The following is a 21853-nucleotide window of genomic DNA, read 5'->3' as shown; positions in this document are numbered from 1 at the left end:
CTAGGATGCATTTCATCAGGCCCTGGTGACTTGCAGGCATCTAACTTTTCTAAGTGATTTTTAACTTGCTCTTTTTTAATTTATCTTCTAAACCTACCTCCTTCCCATAAGCATTCACTATGTTAGACATTCCTTCAGACTTCTCAGTGAAGACCGAAACAAAGAAGTCATTAAGCATCTCTGCCATTTCCAAGTTTCCTGTTACTGTTTCTCCCTCCTCACTGAGCAGTGGGCCTACCCTGTCCTTGGTCTTCCTCTTGCTTCTAATGTATTGATAAAAAAAGTCTTCTTGTTTCCCTTTATTCCCATAGCTAGTTTGAGCTCATTTTGTGCCTTTGCCTTTCTAATCTTGCCCCTGCATTCCTGTGTTATTTGCCTATATTCATCCTTTGTAATCTGACCTGGTTTCCATTTTTTATATGACTCCTTTTTATTTTGTAGGTCATGCAAGATCTTGTGGTTAAGCCAAGGTGGTCTTTTGCCACATTTTCTATCTTTCCTACCCATCGGAATAGCTTGCTTTTGGGCCCTTAATAGTGTCCCTTTGAAAAACTGCCAACTCTCCTCAGTTGTTTTTCCCCTCAGTCTTGATTCCCATGGGAACTTACCTATCAGCTGTCTGAGCTTACCAAAATCCGCCTTCCTGAAATCCATTGTCTCTATTTTGCTGTACCCCCTTCTACCCTTCCTTAGAATTGCAAACTCTATGATTTCATGATCACTTTCACCCAAGCTTCCTTCTACTTTCAAATTAGCTTCCTTCTACTTTCAAATTGTTTAAAAAATAATAATTAAAAAAGAAACAGACCTACCAACAATCTTAAGTTCTTTTTCCAGGGCAAGACCTATGTTGTTCATTACAAACTAATAGCACCATTTGATACATGGAGAAGTTGTATTTTTATCATATGTACTTGCAGCTTCAACAAAATGAGATGCTTGGAACTGAGATTCCCTCTATGCTAGGTTCTCATACCTATTTCTTGCTTTAGCTGACTGAGCTAATAATCTGTGTCCGACCATCTGCGGGAGCTGAAACACCTCTGCAGACTCAGACCCCTGCCCCACCTCCTTTCTAGTGATTCTTCAAGTGAAATCCTCTGTCAGCAATGGATGCACCAGTGACCAACTGAAGAGATCAGAATGCTGGAAAATGCAGTGGAGGGCCAGGTTCCTGTTGCTGTGCAGGGATCCAATAGATGACTCAGCAAGAAACTCCAGGGAGATGAACGCTCGGACAAGCAAAGCTGTTCTTGTTGATGCGGTCACCTGCTTTATGCTTTTGGATGTTTAGGAACCTTGGCCTGTTGGGGACAAGAATGAACACGGCATTACATTTTGCCAGAGAGAATACGAATCCACACCCATCATGTAAAGCCACAATTTTCCATGAAGGATAATCCCATCAGATAATGTCAACACTAAGATGAGTCAGGAATGCTTGGCACTGCCTCCACTTCAAGATAAACTAGAAGTTTGAGGAGTTCAAAGGATGCAGGTGTTTAGGAAGGGGGTGCACTAACTTAGCGACTGAGTCCCTCTGAGTTTAACCTCAAGACACGAGGGTGCAGAGGGAGACTGCACCCAGGACTGGATGCAATTGCATATAGTTGAAGGGAACAGTCAGAGGAAGAGAAAACACTTACTTTCCAAAGAAGTCCTTGTGAGTGGCAGATACGGAGAGGGACAGGTCAGGGTGATTCTGCAGCCAGTTCTCCACCATCTTTGGGTGTCTGGGATCAACTTCTAGAAACACACTCCTGAAAACATGTGTGGGGATGTGGAGAGGAAACAATCACATTTTATTTGACCAGCTTGGAAATATCAGACTCTCTTTCCTAGGATGGTCCAGATAATTCCGTGGAAGGATCCAGTTGACCAGCTTGTTTGGCCTGTGAAACTCTGGGACCCAGTGACCCAACAACCAACCACACTGGACTGTCCAAGCAAAGTGGTAATGGAGCTAATAAATATAAGATACTAAAGGCTGAGTTCAATAGGACTCGTCATAGAGTAAGGTTCTATTCAACCTGCGCAATTAAAGCATGGCCACTGAGATGCAGGCTTGGGATTATGGCCTGTGAATCAATAAACCTATAATAGAGACAGCACTAGCTATGGACGCCAAAGATTTAAGGTCAAGGTAGGCTGCCGGCGAAGGGCAAGTTCTAGGCTACAAACTGTAACTGAATGATGGGAGTAACAATTCTCCTCTTGCATCAGTTGGGTGGCACCAAATCCCCATGGGGGATAATTATAAAAAATAATTGTATCTGCAAAGCATCCCCACTAAGCAGCTTGGGGCCTTGCACAGGAAATTTCTTCATAACTCAGCCTGATAGAATCACCCTCATAAAACGACCAATCATAAGAACTGCCATACTGGGTCATACCAACTATCCATCTAGCCCAGTATCCTCTCTTACGACAGTGGCCAATGCCAGGTGCTTCTGAGGGAATGAACAGAAGTGGTAATTATCAAGTGAGCCATCCCCTGTCGCCCATTCCCAGCTTCTGGCAAACCAAGGCTAGGGACACCATACCTGCCCACCCTGGCTAATAGCCATTGATGGATCTATCCTCCAGGAATTTATCTAGTTCTTTTTCTAACCCTGTTATAGTCTTGGCCTTCACAACATCCTCTGGCAAAGAGTTCCACAGGTTGAACACATAGCAGTGGATCGTACAAAAGAGAGAGGAGGACAGGGAAAGGATCTAGATAGGAGGAAGGATGGTCTAGGGGTTAGGCTGCTAGCCTGGGACTTGGGAGACTGTGGAAAATTCCCTTCTTTGCCACAGACTCTGTGTGACATTGGGCAAGTCTCTCTGGGACTCACAGTCCCTTCTCTAAAAAGGGGATGGGAGCCCTGCCCTGCCTCACTAGACCCCCATTACTATAGTATCTGAGTGCATCTAAGTACCTAATATAGACAGAGATGAGGCTAACAGGGAGTGGATGATGACAGAGGCCATTGCAGTATGAACAACTGTGAGCCTGAGGCACTAGGCTGAGGGAGAGGGCTGACCAGACCTGAGGTACATGAGTCCCCTCTCACAGCACCTTCACATCAGGGTAGCCGCACTGAAGGTACTTAGCTCCTAAGGTACACCACCAGTGTGACAGGAGCTTTTACCTCCAGGGTGCTTGTCTGAATCTGGTCACCTGACAAGAGGTGCTGGTCTCAGTCCAGTTCCTACTGGACAGGGACCCAACTCAAAAGAGCCACCACCTTGCCAGATGGCCTCCTTGCCAGATGTCTCAACAGAGAGGCCAAAGACTAGCTGGGCCTTGGCTCTATACTCTGTCTTGCATCCATTGATGTAGGTGCTGCAGGTTGCGCATGACTCACATCAGCAGGGAATGTGGTTGGAGGTTTGTGCTGCTGCTGCTCTTACTGTTCCAGCTTGGTGAATATTTAGGGCACATCAGCTTTCAGCGGCTGTAAATTCACTCCAGTATCAAACTAGGAACCTTGGAATATAAAGCTCTCCGTGTACACAGGTAGCGTGTTTACGGCTATCACTGAACTATCTGAATTTAACCTTAGTCTTCTGGAACTGACTGCAGCCCCTGACAGTTTCGTAGGCTACACCAAACCACAAAAAAAAAAGAGCCAAACCCCAACAACATGCTCCTCTGAAAATCCTCAAACCTTCCCACACTTTCTTTACCTCAGCCAAATTAATTACATGCCTGGATTTGGATCTCATTCCTGACCTTAAAAACTCCTTCCCATCAACATCAGCTCCACCTTAAAATACAAAATAAGCATTCTACAGAGCTTAATCCTGGGAAACTCTGAAGAGGATTTTCTGCTTCAGTGGTCAATCAAAGCTCTAAGAACGATTACGACTCTATGTCTGCACCCCTGTAGAACAATGACACTGAATATTCCTGTTCCAACATTGCACAACAGGAGATTTTCAATTATTTCTCTTGAGCTGGTAAAAAGTCAAGACTGTCACACTAGACACTTAGAATGTTCTGACTAAGTTGAGGGCTACAGTGCTGATCTCTAGTATCCCATGAGGGACATCACAAGGTAGTGAATGGAAGCAAGGTATCTCCCGGTCATTTATCATAGAGAAGATTAATCCCTCAAGAAACAACCCCTGGGATGTTTGTTTTTTTCCCCCCTCCTGGAATGTTTTATAAGGTATCTTAACACAGTCCATAAATATCACTGACCCAGGGGTGTCTACAGTGCTTCTCTCTCTAGATATCTCTCCGCTTAACTGTTTTCTTCTTTTCTGCTCTCCCTTTTCATCTCTTCCCCTGCTATTCTCTTCTCTCTGATTTTCCTCATTTCTTTAAGCTTTAGGTACCCACTTAAATAATGACCAAACAACAATACCAAGCAGCTGGGGTCACCAGTATGATGCATAATTCTCTGGCTGAGTGTATTAATATCAGTAATTCTTTACTAATGCATGTGACATTCTTATGTTAAGAGGAAATGGCTTTTTTCCCCTCTTTTCTTATGTGCCTTTGACTCCCCCTCGTATTTGCTTATATTTCTGATCATAAAAAATATGAGATGGGAATAGGCAGAAGATATGAAAAGTCAAATGTAGATAGGCATTAGGATTTTAGTACAGCATCAGCGCTTACCCATGATCCTTCAGTATACAAGGAGCCAGAGCCAGAATTTTTTTGATCACTCTCATCCCATCATTTCCCCCATCCAGGGCACCAAGGTCCTCATAGCTGGAGGTTGAAGACAAGGGATGAAATCTCTCCATTACCCACCATTACACACAACAGTAAAATGTGTTGTTAGTAGCATCTCACACTGCGAACAAGTACTAGAGGGGTCTCTTGGCACATGAAAGTGATGGCTTGTGGGGCTGTGTCCCATGGAAAAGTCACAGTAACTTTGGAATCTGTAAAGAGGGAAGTTTGTGAGATCCCTCTGGCAATCCAGATGGGTGGTATGTGTAATAGAGGAAGTTATTTGGAGATTGCCACTGAGACTAGGCTGACAGAGTCTTGGGGCAAACATCAGTAGGCATTCCTGATCTCCTGTTGACAGCTATAGCACTGCTCCTGCCGGTCACATTTAATAACAACAGTACAGTAACCTAACGTTGTAGTTATGTTCCTGAAAAATGCAACTTTAAGTGAAACAATGTTAAACAAATCCAATTTTCCCATAAGATTTAATGTAAATGTGGAGGGTTAGGTTCCAAGGAAATTTTTTTGGGGCAGACAAAAGGCATTATATACTGTACAGTACTGTACTGTACTGTGGTGGGGAGATGACCCTGGCTTACCCCTGGGGGTGCAGGGTCTGGGAGGGAGTTAGGGTGCAGGAGGGCGCTCAGGGTGGGGGTGCGGGAGGAGGCTCAGGACTGGGGCAGGCAGGAAGTGCAGAGCACTTACCTGGGGCAGCTCCTGTTTGGTGCAAGGGGTGTGCAGGTGGCTCAGTGCAGCGCAGCACCGCCCCCATGGCTGCGATTCTGGGAGCCACGATTCTGGGAGCTGCCCACACCCCCACCTCCAGCAGGCAGGGTCACCCGGAATGCAGAGAGCGGCAGGGTGCTGAACTAAGGGAGCCCCGGGGCCCCGGCCTACAGCTCTAAAGCCCCTTTCGGAATGCAGCCCGGCAAGCATGGGCCAGAGGACTCAGGAGGAGCTGGGGCAGCCGCACAGCCAGTGGCCGGAGAGAAGCGGCGTTTTCCCCTTCAAAGCGCCGCTTCTCTCTGGCTAGCTTTGAAGGGGAAAGTGCTGCTTCTCTCCGGCCGCTGGCTGCACGGCTGCCTCTACTCCTCCTGAGTCCTCCGGCCCATGCTCGCAGGGGCGCATTCCGAAAGGGGCTTTAGAGCTGCAGTCCAGGGCCATGGGGCCCCCTTAGACCAGGGCCCTGCAGCCCATAGAGCCCCTGCGTTCCAGGTGGCCCTGCCTCCTGGGGGGGGGAGGAGGAGGGGGCAGCTTCCAGCTCATTCGCTCCCTGCCTCCCCCCTAGAAAGTCCTAAGCACTGCCAAACAGCTATTTGGTGGCGGGCGAAGCGCTGGGAGGGAAGGAGGGGGAGGAGGCGGAGAAGAGGAACTTGTGCAATGCTCCCTTGTAAAGTCAACCAAAAGACGTTATAAGGGAGCATTGCACAACTTTAAACAAGTTTGTTCCCTAATGGAGCAGTGACGTAACTTTGAAACAACGTTAAGTGGGAGGACATTAAGTGAGGAGTTACTGTAATAGTAGTTCTTAGCTCTGGCACAGGCCTTTTCCTCTCAGAGTGCTTCACAAAGGTGGATAAATGTTTTACCCGCATTTTACTATGAGTAAACTGGGTGGGGAGAGGTTAAATGATTTGTTTCAGGTGCCACAGAATATTCAAGGCGGAACATGGACTAGAACCCAGGTCTCCGCACTTGCCATCTGGTACCCACCACGCTGCCTTCTCAGCCTAAGGGCGCTCACCAGAACCACAGCTCACTTGGCCAGTCGGTGGCATTATTATTATTCAGTGCTTCAACTGGGCAGCTAGGTGAATTATATCACTGGTGCAAAAGTGAGTAGGCAGCAGGACAACATATCACTTTTTCTCCTGGCTCAAGCACTGCCAACAACCAAGTTGAGCTGCCATCTAACCTAACACACTGTGGGGTACAATACAGAAGGATCTACCTAGTTCAGAAAAGTTTGAATTTGCACATCATTACCACAGGAAGTTTCCACCTTTCAGGGACGGGGGTGTTTTGTTCTGTTTTTGTTTTTCGTTTTTTTTTTGGGGGGGGGAAGGGGGCAGACTGGCATTATGCCAGATGGACGCAGGAACCAGTTCTAACCTCCAGTTCAATCAACTTTGTGGGAAACTAACAGGCAAAGGCAAAGAGAAAGGTGATGCATCACATCACTGGTCCAGCTACTGTCCCCAAATGGCCTTACTCAGAGTTTTTTCATTAGACAAAAGCCTTGTAACAGATGGTGGCTCTTGTTATAGCTATCAATGGAAAGCAAGTCAGTTCTAAGCTCTTGCCCCTCTGAGCTGCAGCTTGATTACTACAGCTGCTCCATTCAACCCTGTGGGTATCATTAGCCAGGAGACATTCAGGAGCGTACTGTGGTGAGTTAGCATGGGAACGTGCCAGGCATTCGACACCACTCCTGCTCTCCCAGAAATAAGAGAAAGCGTTTCCAGCTCACAGACCCTTTCTCTAAGTCATGAAGCATTTTCACATGTCTTCTGCCCAATTCCTCATGGTATCACAAGTAGGCAAGCTCACCAGGGAACAAATGGGCCAAGAGGGAATCTCTGAACTAGGTCTCAAGGAGAGAAAATACCAAGATCCTCAGTTTGTGCAGGAATGAAAGGGACGGGCTTCCAAATAAGTGTATTGTCAGGTGGTTGCCCTTCTTGGACTGCATTCCACCACTCCCCATCCCCAACGGATATCTCCTAACTTGTTGGTACTAGACCCCTGAAACCTCTCTACAGAGAACAGAGAAGGGTGAAATAATGCATGGGAAAGAGAAAGATAGAAAGGTCTTATCTGACCACCTGAGGATCTCTTCAGCCAGGTGACTCATGTCTCCATGGAAGACATAAGGTGGGTTACTGACTATAGTGTCCACAGGACCCCAGGGGAGGAGCTGCTCCCAGGAACCTACAGCAGAAAAAGAATGAAAACCAAGTATCAGCCATAACTATATACCTTCAAAGCTCATTACCCAAGTAAGATCTTGATAATAGCAACTCTATAGGTACAGGTTTGTCACTCTCTCTGTGGACAGGATTTAATTTCACATTTTGTTAGGCTAAGCTGAATTGGTCCACCTTTCCACCTTAATTTAAAGAGCATGTCTACATTGCAATCCCAGGTGATGGCATCTTGGGTAGACAAGTCTGTGTTTGCTTCATCTATGTTAGCACTGCTAAAAATGGAAACGTAGACATGGCAGCATGGACTTAAGTGCAGGCTAGCAATGAGAGTACGTACCCAAGGTCCTGGCTGGGCTTGGACAACCCATGCTGAAGCCCATGCCATCATGTCTAGCCTGCTATTTTTAGCAATGCTAGAGCAGGTCTGTCCACCCAAGCTGTAAATGCACCTCAAGCTGCTTTGTAGACATACCCACAGAATAGGATACCAGAGAGCTAAGCACATGGAAAGAACCAGTCATTCACACAAACAATGTCCTGCAACAATGCTTTGATGCAGTGGAGGATACCGAACCCATCTGGATCCAGAGTGAAAATACTGTATCCATCTGGATCCACAAACAGAATTTTAGGCTGCACAGAATTACTACAGTTTGAATTTGGGCAGAACACTGGGGAGAGCACCCCTACTCTTCCTTAAAGAGCTATGAGAGCACAAACGGTCAGCACCTCAATTACATGCGTATGTGTGAGACACCCCCCCCCACAGCACAATGCTCCCCATCACCCAAGTGGGGCCAGTTTCAGGGAGAAGAGTGTCACATACTGACTCATGAACACCATTTCCTGCAGCATCCTGATTTTCTTTATAAATCTCCAGAGGTGGATTTACCATTGAACAAACAGCGCAGTGGCATGGGGCCCCCAATGACAGGGGGCCCCTCAAAATGCAGGACAAATCTCATCTGACAAACTGCCCCCAAGTCCCTGCCGGGGGCGCAGCAAGGCTCAGGCAGGCGGGCTGCCTGCATTCCGCGGTCGGTGACCCCACGCCGCTCTTGGAAGCTGATGGACTGCTCGCATCACTCTGCATGCCCTTGGTGGGGGGGAGGTGGCTCTGCACGCTGCCCCTGCCCCAGGCAGCGCACAGAGACCCGCTGCCCGCTTCCCCCAAAGGGGCGTGCAGAGATGTGCCAGCAGCAGTGCAGCAAGGCTAAGGCATCTCCCTGCCTGCGCTGCCTCCCTCCCTCCACACTGCTCCCAGAAGTGGCTAGCATGTCCTCGTGGCCCATGGGGAGGGGAGATGTTTCTGTACGTTGCCTCTGCCCTGAGTGCCGACTCCACAGCTCCCATTGGCCAGGAACTGCAGCCAATGGAAGCTGCAGGGGCGGCACCTGCGGGCAGTGGTGTGCACAGACCCCTTGGTCTCCCCGCATAGGAGCTGCTGCCAGAGGGGTGTGCTGATCACTCTGGGAGCTGAGCCACCGAAGGTAAGCCTCGCCCCCCAATCCTTCTTGCACCCCAACCCCCAGCCCAGAGCCCACACCCAAACTTCCTCCCAGAGCCCACACCCCTCATCCCCTCCTACCTCCCAACCCCTGCCCCAGCCCAGAGCCCACACCCAGCCTACACCCCAACCCCAGTCAAGGTACCTCACTTTATTTTCATTTACTTCCTATTACTTATAACAGGGGTAGGCGACCTGCGGCACGCAAGATGATTTTCAGTGGTACTCACACTGCCCGGGTCCTAGCCACCAGTCCGGGGGACTCTGCATTTTAATTTTAAATGAAGCTTCTAACGCACTTCAAAAACCTTATTTATTTTACATACAACAATAGTTTAGTTATATATTATAGACTTATAGAAAGAGATCTTCTAAAAATGTTAAAATGTATTACTGGCACACAAAACCTTAAATTAAAGTGAATAAATGAAGACTCGGCACAGCACTTCTGAAAGGTTGCTGACCCCTGACTTATAAAATAGGAGGAGGATGAAGAAAAAACAGAATGAAAAACGGGGGGGGGGGAGGGAAGGAGATGAGAGAATGTTCTTTTTCTTGGCTGGGTCCCAAGGGGGAGGCCCCGAAAATGAAGCTGCATACAGGGCCCCAATAACTCTAAATCCACCACTGCACATCTCCCAGCGAGGCAGTGACCAGGCTCAACCCAGCTTATTTTAACAAATCTGACAAAGCTGCAGACAGTATGGACATGAAGGAGTGGAAGAAAAGGGAAGGAGTTGGGAGCTAGGGAAGATGTTTGTGGGATTGGGGAGAGCCGAAGGAGGGACAGAGGATGGGCACTGAGCTGGAAAGAAGATGCACATGGACAGATTTTCCCTTGGGGAAAAATATCAGATTTGTTTTTTAAAGCTGAAGCAAATTCCTGGAACCCCTCCTTGCATATCCCAGCACAGAGACTGTGTATCTGACACTAAGGGCCACATTTTGAGAAAAGGAGGCTCGAAGTCCAAATACAGCTATGTGCACGTACCCCTACATATGCAATCACAACTGCATGCACAATTAACGCTACTGCACACACAAAAAGGCATCCATTTATCCACTGGGTTACCCATCTCCAGCAACTACATCTGCAAATGTTAAGCGCATAGTTGTGCACACATTCTCCTCTGTGCACTGGTGCCTCTGCAAAGTCCGGCCAGGATAGCTTTGAAGAGACAAGCTTGCACTGAAGAGGCTGACTCTCAGTTCTCACAGTATGTTTCCTGCTACTCCAATACTGTACTAACACCTGATATTCTACAGCAGCGTAGGGACCTGTGCCCTTCTCATGTGCACAATGTGTTACCAGCTTGCAGTCAGCCACATGCACATAATGTGAGGTGAAATCTAAGCACAGCAACAATCAGAAACATGCACATGCCAGAGCTGTCTCCTGAGCTACCCATCAGCCAGGATTAGGTCATTCCTGCCCCAAGTACCTATTGTTTTCATGCCCACCTTCCGTCAGTAAAGTAAAATGGAGAAAACATCAGGGGAGGTAGAAATATGAAAGGAAATTACCAGAGAAGACATTGTAGTGAAGAATTCTTATCCTGTCTTGTAGCTGCAACCTGCAGGCCCAAGAACAGAGAAAGGTGAGTGTAAGAAATACACACAATACCACACTCAGGTCATTCAATGGCACATAATTAAGGCTAAGATTTTGTCACGGAAATGTCTCGTAAAAGTCAGGGATAAGTATTCAGGCTTTCATGAATTTTTCTTTATTGCCCGTGACCTGTCCCTGACTTTTACTAAAAATATCCCTGACACAATAGGGAGCCCGGCTGTGGGCTCCCCACACTGCCTACAGAGGTTGGGCAGCTGCAGGGGTCCCTCTAAGTTCTGGGGCTTTGAAAGACCCCCAGCGGCTCAGAGCTCCAGGGTACCCTCGCCATCTGTGGCAGCTGGGACCATTGGGGTATGCCTGCAGCATCTTGGAGCTGGGAGCTCCGAGGGGTTCCCAGGGCCCATGTTCACTGGGAGCTGCGGGGGGCCCACTATGCCCGCTGAGTCCCCACGGCAGCTGGGCACTCCGCGGGGCCACAGAGGAGTGCCCTGCAGCTCCTGGCCAACAGGGCTGAATTCACGGAGGTCACTGGAAGTCATGGAGTCCATGACTTCTGCGACCTCCATGAAAAAATCATGGCCTTACACATAATTAATTACAGGATATCACACCTACCCATGCAAACCCCAGCCACAATATGCAGCAGGAATACCACTCAGCACAAAATCTGAGGGAAGTCATGAGTCTGTTCTTTGCTTGCAAAGCAATTAGGTGCAAGTATTCAAAGCAGAGCACAACCTGTGCACCCACAAACACCTGTGTATACGCCCACTGTGCACCTCAAAATTTCCTTTCAAACCCCTGTGCATACCTTTTTGTGATAAAATGGGAATCTTTTGTAATATTTGTGTGACCCCTATGTGTGCCTCAGTTTCCCCTACATGTTGTACTTTTACACAATGGCGGGGGAAAGAGTGTTTGCTCTCAGAGAGACAGGGCAGGTTTGGAGACACAAGTGTGTGTGCTGCCTAGCTCTCTGAGCCTGAATGGGTCATTACAAAGGGCTTACCAAGGCTGAGCCCAGTCGTCAGACATTGACACCTAGCAAGAAACAACCCAGAGGGAGATGGATTTCCCTACTTCTCAGTAGGGAAGCTAAGCAGGTACCCCAGCTCGAGAACAAAGGACTGGGAAGGTATGAGGTGGGGGATAAGAGTCAGCTCTGGAGGAGTCAGGGCTCTCACCTGGGAACTGACCCAGGAGGTCAGACAGAGAGAGGCAGACAGAGCCTGAAATGGGGTTCACTTTCACTCCAGCTTGGCAGGGCTTTGGCTAACCAGACTAGACTATATTTTAACCTTCAATTCTCTGTGCTAAACTAAGGACTTCCTGTGCTGTGTTCCAGCTGACTAATAAACCCTATTGTTCTGATAACGCTGCCTGAGTGGTGCTGTAAATACTTGGCAATGTGCGTTAATCCCCAACAAGTGTACATCTCTACCAGGAGTCTACTTCAGCTGGACTCTCCAAACAGAGCTCATAATGTGAAGCAGGAGCACTGAAGCCCCAGAGGTTCAGTTCAGGAGGTGGTGAAGCTGCCCGGCCTGCTCTGGAGGAAGGGTGAGACCCCTTGGGGGTCTGGCACATTGAAGGGGTTCCTCCTAGAGACTGTTGCAAAGTTGGGGGTGTAGCACCGATTCTATGGATCCGTGAGGCCTTTTTAGCCTCATCCTCTCCTTGTGCATGCATACACATACATATTCACCTACTGCACTTGCCACCCCACCTCATCTGTACATTAATTATGCCTGCAAAACCGCCTACCTGCAAACCCACCACACCTGCAAACCCTCCCCCCCACAATTGCTGGCTTCAGACATGCAAAAATGGGGTTCTGTGGGTGCAAGGGGCATGCACACATTTTTCTGCACGCCTCTTCTACCCTGCTTTGAAAACCTGGCCCTTGCAAGAGTTGTGAAATGTGAATGTATTTGGCTCTAAGGCCACAGTGACGTTTGGGTGTTTGCATCTGACATGCAGTGTCACAGTGACATGATAGTATCATGTATCCATGTGAGGCAGGGTGTGAAAATGAAAGCATCACAATGCAGCTGATTCACCAGGCAGGACACATACTAAGAGGGTGGGACCTATTCAGGATTAGGTCCACTATGGTGCAATGCTACAGAAAGAGGCTCTAGGGTTAGGGCCGTCCAGAGGGGAGGTAAGTGGGGCAATTTGCCCCAGGTCCCGGGCCCCGCAGGGGCCCCCACAAGAGTTTTTTGAGGCCCCTGGAGCGGGGTCCTTCACTCGCTCCGGGAGCCCCAGACCACCTTCCGCTCCAGGTCTTCGGCAGCAATTTGGCGGCGGGAGGTCATTCCACTCTGGGACCCGCCGCCAAAGTGCCCTGAAGGTTTGGAGACCCGAAGACCCATGGCAGGAGCTCCTTCTGCCCTGGGACCTGCTGCCGAAGTGCCAGGTCTTCGGGGGCAATTCGGTGGCGGGGGCCCGCCACCACGGGTCTTCAGGGCACTTCGGCGGCAGGTCCCAGAGTGGAAGGACCCCCTGCCACCGAATTACTGCTGAAACGGGGGCCCCCCACCGCCGAATTTCCCAGGCCCCCCTGAAACCTCTGGACAGCCCTGTTTAGGGCTTCTGAGTTACAATATCCTTATCATAGGATATCAGGGTTGGAAGGGACCTCAGGAGGTCATCTAATCCAACCCCCTGCTCAAAGCAAGACAATCCCCAGACAGATTTTTGCCCCAGCTCCCTAAATGGCCCCCTCAAGGATTGAACTCACAATCCTGAGTTGAGCAGGCCAATACTCAAACTACTGAGCTATCCCTCCCTGCCTTATGTGGGCTCTTCCTCCACCACTGGCACCTCTAAGAGAACACACAACTGTACCAGTGCCTCTCAGCTTGAACCGAACCTCACTGGACTCTGCACTACTTAGTTTCCCTAGGGAACCAGGAGATGTGGGCACTTCTCTCTTGCTGGTGAAGAACAAGAGAGTAAGCACATGGCACGGGGGAAGAGAGAGGCCCAGGTGACTTTCTGACACATTTCTAAGCCCTCTGATCCTGGAGGCTGCCAGAGGCCAGACCATCCCCTTAGCTGCTGCAAGTCAGAGCAGACTTGGGCTGCCAGGGGATGTACAAGGCACTATGCTCCAGTCCCACCCTGTCACAATCCTGCCATGCGCACTCCAAACCTGCTCCATAATGTCCCCCATGCTAGGGGCCAGGGGCCAGATGAGGATTCCTCTTACCTAGGGGAACCCTTAGCTGTGACCTTCACAACCACTGTAAATCCCCTTTGTGCTGCTGGGGTGGAGCATGGGGGGCCCAGAAGTGGGAAAGCTATGATTAAATTAGCCTGCTATCTTGGCAGTAACCCCATTTCACAGAAGGGGCCATTGAGGCACAGTGCAATGAAGTGACAAGCTCCAAGTCGCAGAGTGAGGCCAGGTCTACCCTACAGATTTCTGCCGGCATAGCGAAGATGTGATCCCTGACTGACAGAGCTGGGCCAGCAAAAGAGCTAGTGTTGATGCAGTTATACCAGCAAAACTGTGATTTTACCAGTCTATCTTATTTTGTTTAGGGGGGTTGAATGGTGGTGCTGGAAAATAAGCTACACCAGCAAAAGCACAGCTTTGCCAGGTTAAGTTGCAGACACACTAGGAGTGCTTTGTGGGTATAGTATAGTGGTATGGCTATCCCTGGCAAAGTGCTCCTATAGTGTAAACGTGGCCTGAGATAGTGGCCCTAAGGAATTGAACCCAACAGTCCTGGTGCCCTCCAGCTGTCTACCTTAATCACAAAATCACCTCTCTCTTCTGAACACCAGACGATCACTTCTTTGCAAAGCCATAGGATTTCTCAAGGTTAGCTGGAGGAATGAAACCCAGGCAAGTGGTGACATCCAGGTCAGCATGTTCCTGAGAGCATTCTGTGATGATTCCAAAGACACTCCCCATTCCCCTACACTCTATTATACACTGAATTAGAAGAAGCTTTTCAAAAAACATCCGCTCCTCCCAATACACACACTCCCTCCATGAAGAATAACTCAGATAGCAGACTAAAACCCAGACAAAGATGTACAGCAGCCAGGATTTTCCTCCCCAACTTTTTTATCCAATGCACTAATGAATTTGGGACACATAGGGGGCTTCATGCTCCACATGGTGAGAAAGAGTCCTGTTCCATTCCTAGACCCCAGCTTGTGGTCTGAAAGACCAGCACACATTGGCAGTGGGGAACAAAGGGAGTGTAACATGTCTATCTGCAGTGCACCCCTCTGGGTGACCTGGGAGCGACATGATTAGCTGACAAAGATTCTCATCCAAGCCCCCTTCCCTTTTAGGCATGTTAGCTGTGACATGGGGCTTTAAAAGGACGGTGAGCACAACAGCGGCTTTGATCAGACAACAGGATGGATTCTTTCAAAATAGTGGCAGGTTTGTGCATGTGAGATTGTTTGGCTCCATGTTTACTACTCCTGATCGAATTAGCACAGTAAAGGAGCGAGGGGATGAGTTCTCTGACTGTTAGAGCTACAAACTCAGCCAGGGAGATGAAAATCCAGCTGCCGTTCTTCCTATTACAACATCAACTCATTGTAAGAGTGTCTGACATTTGGGCAGAGGTCGATTCTACTCTACCTCATTTGCCCCCTCCCCTCCCCATCCCCCCCCCCCCAGAACAGCACCGGGATATGCTGGTTGTGCGAGTGAAGAAACAGTTGGGGGGGTGCGGTGGATATGGTGGGACAGACTCAGTTCTGTGCTCTAGCCCCTATACTCACTCCATCGGCATGTAAGGGCCAAAACTGTATTGCAAGGAGCTGGGGCAGAATTCCACATTGCATAGGGCCACTTAAGCAGCCCTATGTTGCACTCCCCCCACCCCCCAGCCCCGTGCTTTGTAAGTCTCTGTGCGAAGAGGCAGGGGAGGCACATAGAGGGTAGAAAGGGGAATCGCCACAGTGCACACCACTACGAAGATTTGGGACTGCTCCAGACTGTGGAACAGCCCTCTGGGAATTCTCAGGAAGCTGCTGTAAATTGGTGTAGATTAGAGCAGTCTCAAAGGTACTCTAATCTACACCAGGGGCCATTTCAGCACCTAGAGCAGCCCAGAATCCTGGGGATGCAAGGGAATGATCAAACCACCTGTCCTCCTCTCCCCCTGCACTGTACTTCCTGCAGGTGCTACACAGGATAGGTCCCATGATGCAAAGAAACATAAGGAAGCCAGATTCTGGTGTCAGTTACAACCTGTATTAACTGACGTGGAGTCACGCTGGATTTCCACTGGTGTACAGAGAGCAGAGTTGGCACAGGAAGTTGAGGGGTAAATGAGACAGTGTCATTCTGACACCAGCACTGTCCTGACCATGATTTCATTGTCAAGTGACAGTTATGGGAGACTGCATTGTGGTATTAGACAGCTGCAGAGCAGAGCTGATTCTGAAGCCCTTAAAACCAAGCCACAGCACAGGTGGCTGCTGTGGATTATAGTTCATTTGGTTACAAGTCAGTGCTAGCGACAGCCCAGAGAGGAAGAAGGATGCTGTGGGACACCACACTGACACACCCAGAAGTCTAGGTGCTGCCTGAGGAACAATATAAAAATCTAGAAGTAAGAAGAGAAGCAAGGCCCTGTCTGGAAAGGGAGTCAATATGGTGTAGTGAGTCAGAGGGAGCCAGGCATTCTGGATTCTGTTACTGGCTCTGTCACTGACTCGCTTTGTGACATGATGTGACCATGTAGCAATTTTCTGTAATATTTTTATTATGCCTTTGTGTTCTTCAGTTTCCCCATGTACTTTGAATTGCTACCCAATGATTGCAAAAAGGGTTAAAATGTGGCTTTTGGGGCAGAGCGGAGGCCATGAGATTCTGTGTCACTTCGCTGTCTAGGATGAAATGAATGGATCATTGGAGGACTGGCTGTAAGTGACCCATATCAATGGAGGATCCAGAAAGACAAAGGAAGCCGCACCTACTGACACTATCTCAGAAACATGTGAACTCAGCATGGGTCAGCAGGACGGTGATAAGTTTGGGTTCTTGGAGGGACTCAGCAGCTCTCTCCGAGGACTGACAGAGAGCCTGGAATGGAATCTATGACAGCTTGGCTGGCTGACTGGCTTGGCCAGTTTGGACCATTTCTTAACCTGAGATTCTCTACATTCACCTCAGGATAGCCAATGCTGTGTTCCAGTCAACTAATAAACCCTACACTGTTTTAGAAAAGGCTGCCTAGTGTCACCGCAAATCCTCACAGAGAGCCCTGAATGATTACAGTACAAGCCTCCTGCAGGAGTCCTGCTTGGCTAGACTTGCTGCAGGGAGCCATGGAAAGAGACAGGGTTCTCTGGTGCCCAAAGACCCAGTTTCTGAGTTTCTGAGGCTGCAGCCCTGCCCTGTAGAATTGTGTGGGTCCTTGGGGCCCAGCACACTACAGGGGTCACTCTCAAGGCACTGGTAATAGCCTGTGGCATGGACCAGACTCTGTGAATCTGAGACATTCACTAGGTCTCAGTTTTCCCATTCACAAAACAGGGACAAGTCTACTGACCCAAATTTGGTCTCCTTGCAAGAAAAGTGAGACATAAGTACAAACATGGCTATTATTCCATTGCCTTCCCAGCTGGTGGTCTGGCAAAGGGGATTCACAGGTCAGAAAAAGGGTTTTCTTGTACCAAAGTAAAAATTCAGGGAAAATTTGTTCCAAAAATTCCTAATTTTCTCTGGTCTTTCCAGAGGTTCAAAGCATTTAACGCACGCTGGTGCCTGATGGTGATGAACATGATATCCAGCCTGGGGCTGAGACACTGGGCATATTTGACAATCATAAGCCAGGACTTCGGTGGCTATTCACTTGTCTCAAGGATCAGTGTGAGGGGTTCTAGGAAGCAATGGACATTCAAAGAGAGAAAAAATGAGCAATGCATGTGTTCCTACCTCTGAGCATTCTCTCTGGTGAGATTCACAGCAGATTCCTCTTTATCCACAGCGATTACCCGGCTCTGGCACAGAAGGAAACAAAACACACATTTTGTCACCAACATTACTGCTGTTGGCTGATGACTGGACATACAGGCTGTGGCAAAAGGGGCAAACGAGACAGACGATGCCAATATAAAGTATTAGAAAGGGTTCCTCTGTCGTTCTAACACCAAAATCAGAAATAGCCCCTGAATAATCCATCTTAGGACTTCCGTGGTAGAAGGACACTTTGGGGTTGTATAGTCACTTGTAGCTAGGCCATCAGGATAACTGAATATTTTCATTACCATTGCCAGCATTTTACCTTACTAAAAGTCTTAGGGACAGACCTTCTGCTGGCTTGAATCAGCTGGAGTCAGAAGAGCTACACTGGTTTGCATCAGCTAACGACCTAGTCCTAAATGTATCTGTGATGCTGGCAGACCAGGTGCTAACTCATGCCAAGACCCCTAGGCCACACTGAACATTGACAAATGCATAGCTGGAAACCAATCTGGCTCACCTGTGTGTTAGCATTGTTACAACAGATGTTAAGTTTTTAGAAATGCATTGAGAGTTTGGACTTAATGAAATGCTTATGAGTTGCTGCCTGCATTAATCTCAATTATAATAGCTATTATTTGGGAGATGGTAATAGTTAAATGTTTGCTATGAAACTGGAAACCCACACTGTCAGGAGAGAAGCATTACCAAGTGTAAGATACCAGTTTATCACAAGAGGTGTGATCTCCTGCCCGACAAAAGGCGGCTTATAGACACCAGATGAACCACTGTGTAACATCAGCAGACAAATTGCTCCCCCCACACCCAGGAAGAGGGGACATATACAAACCCTCACCTCATAACAATTTGAACTCTGGGGAAGGGAATAAAAATCTCTGACCAGAAGGGTCTGTGTCCCTATGCTGTTTGGACTTCAGGGAGGAGGCAATACTTCCAAGCATAAGCAAGGGATCCCCAGCTGTTTAGCTTCGGTAAGTCCTAACGGACATCTAGAGCTTGCAAATTATAGCAGCTTCTATTGCCTTTTGAAACCTAAGACTGTAACTCATGTGTGTGTGCACACGTGTGTGTTTTCCTGCTTTAATCTTGTAAAATAACTCATTTGTTTTTTCCTAGTTAATAAATCTTTAGTTAGTTTATCACAGAATTGGCTACAAGCACTGTCTTTATGGAGACAGATAAGGTACAATTATCCTGGGGTGAGTGTCTGGGACCAGAAGTAACCTGAATATTGTTGTGATTTTTGGTGTAAGAGACCATCTATCACAATGGTAGGCTTGTCTGGGAGGCAAGAGTGCCCAAGGGGGACAGTCTGTGACTCCAGAATAAGGCTGTTATAGTGCTTTAGGAGTTCACAGTTGATACTCTGTTGGCAAAATCTAATTATACAACATATAATCAGTTTGGGGTTTGTGCCCCGATTTGTAAGGCTGCCTTGAGGCTGCACCCATGTTTGTGAGCCACTCCAGACAGCTTGACAGTATCAGCTGGTAACTTGGGACAGAGCAGCCCAGCAGAACAGAGAGAGTGAAGGGTAGAGAGGGAAGAGCTTCAAGGGTTCCTCATCTCTAATGAAGAGAGAATCCATGCCCTAAGAAATCCACTCCAGCTTTAAAAGGACACACACTGTATGCTGGGACAGGTGACCTGGGTTCGCAGTCTGTTCTGCAGAGAGCTCTATCCTCGCTGTAACCATGCATGACAAGTTGCTAGTTCTTTATCTTAATACAGCACTTTAGGGTCAAATCCTGTCTTGATATACATGTCATAGACACTAGTATGGTTGTGGGGTGTGAAAGCCAGCACAGATTTAAGCTGGTCTGTTCACTCAAGGCTCATGCATGTTGGCCATTTGGGGGAAGGGCTGATGTGACAGACTGACACAGTCATTTAAGTCTGAAAGGCAAGGAGAGCAGCGTGATGCTTGAGTAGGGAAACCAGAGCAATTTATAATTTGGCCTAGTGAAAACTAAACATCAGCCCAACAGGTCACTGGGCGAAGGGACATGAGCTACAGGCATGACCCTCCATAGACCTTACACACCAACACTCGATGCTTCTTCTCAGTAGCTTGCCAGGACAGTTTTATTACAGCATGCAACAACTCACTGACATGCCTTAAGCATCCAAAATAGTGTCCTCCATGCAGCGTGACCTCGCATGTACCAATGGGCCAAGATGATGCTTTGTGGAAGACACCATTTTGTTCTACCACATGGTGTCCTCCATCATGGGAGCTGGACGCAGTTATTCTGCGGGCCGGATGCAGCCCACGAGCTACCAGTTGGACAACACACAATGGGTCAGCATGTAAAGCATGCCTAGCATACATAGATGGCACACCACTGATTCTTCTCCCAGGTGATAATCAGCCTGGATGAGTCTGAGGGATGAACTGATCTCCGGATCTGGAGCAAAGGAAGGTCTTTTTCTCCTCATGGCATGTGGGCAGGGACCTTGGGTCATTCTCCCTCTCCTGGAGCACTCAGCAGGGATTATCCACTGTGGTCTGAGTTGGGGGTGGGATAGATCCAACGTGATTGATAACCTGAAACTGAATGGGGCTTTAGTCACTTATAGATCCCAGTGCTATCTGTGACTGTGTTTCCTCCTTTACCAGTGACATATTATGTTACTGGGGAAGGGACAGGCACCAAAATGGGCTCTTGGCAGAAATCAGGTAGCTGGTGAATTGTGAATACTGCTCATTGCATTGCTCACAAATGCCTCATTCTTTCCTTGTGCTCTTTTGTCTGTCTGTATCCACCTGTTGTCTCTTGCCTTATACCTAGACTGTCAGCTCTTTGGGGGTAGGGACCATCTTTTTGCTATGGGTCAGTACAACACCTGTCGCAATGGGACTCAGTTCTACCATAATACAAAGGAGCAAAAGCTCACTCACCTTGGGCAGTTTGCTCAGTAAACTCAGTGCAATAGCCCCTGAGCCACAGCCGATCTCCAGGATCACAGGGTGAGGGACAATAGTGGGGCACTGGTGATCCGCAGTAACTGCAGGGCTCCCACTCCTCTGTAATTCTTCTTCCAACACCAAGGAGACAAGATCCTAGCAGAAAAGGGATAGTGAGCTATTTCGGGGGGGGGGGGGTCTGATGATGACTCAAACTAACACCAGAGAGCTTGGGAAGGGAAGGTGAAAGAGCCCTATTTCTCACCTTTGTAAACAAATCAAATACATCTCTGTATTTTTAAAAAAGGAACACATGGCAGCAGCAGGATTAAGATCCCAAAAACAACTTCAGCTCCACATAGTGCTTTGACTATAACCAAATCTGCGAGTGCCCTACAGATCCTTTGATATCTTTTAGGACATTTGAAAAGAATAGGCAGCTGGAACACACACACACACACACATTCTCCTCCCCACCTTCTTTTGCCACACTCATTAACTTTTATCTCTGAAAGCCTCACTACTTACCAGCCTTAGCCTTGCCATGTCTGAAACTCTACTCATGCTTTGAAATAGTTTGGTGGTGAGCATGTAACCCCCTAAGATCAACCCCTAAAGCACTAGGCCAACCAGCAGATGGACAAGAAATACAGTAAATGGCCCAGTCAAGTGGGCTTCCTGTGTTGGCTTGCAATGCACAACTACACATGCTGGTTTGTTATTGTAGGGTGACACTCAGGAATGGCTGGCTGCTAGCATGGATTTTTATTTTAGTTTGACAAGTCAGCACTGGGATCTTTATTGTGAATCACATATAAAAACACAACAAAGAACTGCATGGATTTTGCCAACAGGTATATGAGCAGAAAGATGCTCCAGGGTAAATTACAGGCCTCCCATTCTTACTAGCAGCATTCTATGTCAATCCATAAAGTAACAATGCGTGACTGGTAGGAAGGTCAAAGTCCTTTATGTAAAATGCTAGATTTTTCTCAGGAGCCAGCATTAAGCTGCCTGCAGAATGAACTCTATTTGCATGGACATCCCAGCATTTTCCCACACCCTGTTTTGGAAATCAGGCCTGAAGTGGATTAGAGAGCACAGGAGGCCTCAGGCAAAAATGCTTGGTTCATCCGTCTCTGCTGGTTATTCCATACTACAGACCAGTTTGTGGCATCACAGCAAGCTAGTGTGGAAACAGTTAAGATGTTGCAAACAGGTGAAGAAATAAGGAACTGTGGCAGTCGAGCCCTTAAGAAACAAAGATAATATTTCCAAGTAGGGAGCTAGCCC

At 48.1% G+C, this 21853-nt stretch overlaps 1 protein-coding gene across 5 annotated transcripts in view; it reads right to left on the bottom strand.

Annotated features, from left to right (window-relative positions):
• Positions 1 to 809: 809 nt before the first annotated feature.
• Positions 810 to 21853, bottom strand: part of HEMK1 (HemK methyltransferase family member 1) — a 42765-nt gene continuing 21721 nt past the window's right edge. For 3 of the 5 annotated variants that reach the window (XM_050957873.1, XM_050957869.1, XM_050957870.1), the window contains exons 5-11: positions 20555 to 20716; positions 17605 to 17669; positions 10637 to 10686; positions 7504 to 7609; positions 4613 to 4708; positions 1647 to 1760; positions 810 to 1304 (exon numbers count right to left, since the gene is read on the bottom strand). In XM_050957873.1, coding sequence (XP_050813830.1) covers positions 1205 to 1304; positions 1647 to 1760; positions 4613 to 4708; positions 7504 to 7609; positions 10637 to 10686; positions 17605 to 17669; positions 20555 to 20716 — 693 coding nt within the window. In that variant the 3' untranslated portion in view covers positions 810 to 1204. The other 2 variants (XM_050957871.1, XM_050957872.1) reach the window with 2 other exon arrangements.

Source organism: Gopherus flavomarginatus, chromosome 6, assembly GCF_025201925.1.
Source record: "Gopherus flavomarginatus isolate rGopFla2 chromosome 6, rGopFla2.mat.asm, whole genome shotgun sequence".
Lineage (NCBI taxonomy): Eukaryota > Metazoa > Chordata > Testudines > Testudinidae > Gopherus > Gopherus flavomarginatus.
The sequence above is the reverse complement of the archived record's forward strand: the minus strand, read 5'-3'. Positions and strand labels throughout refer to the sequence as shown.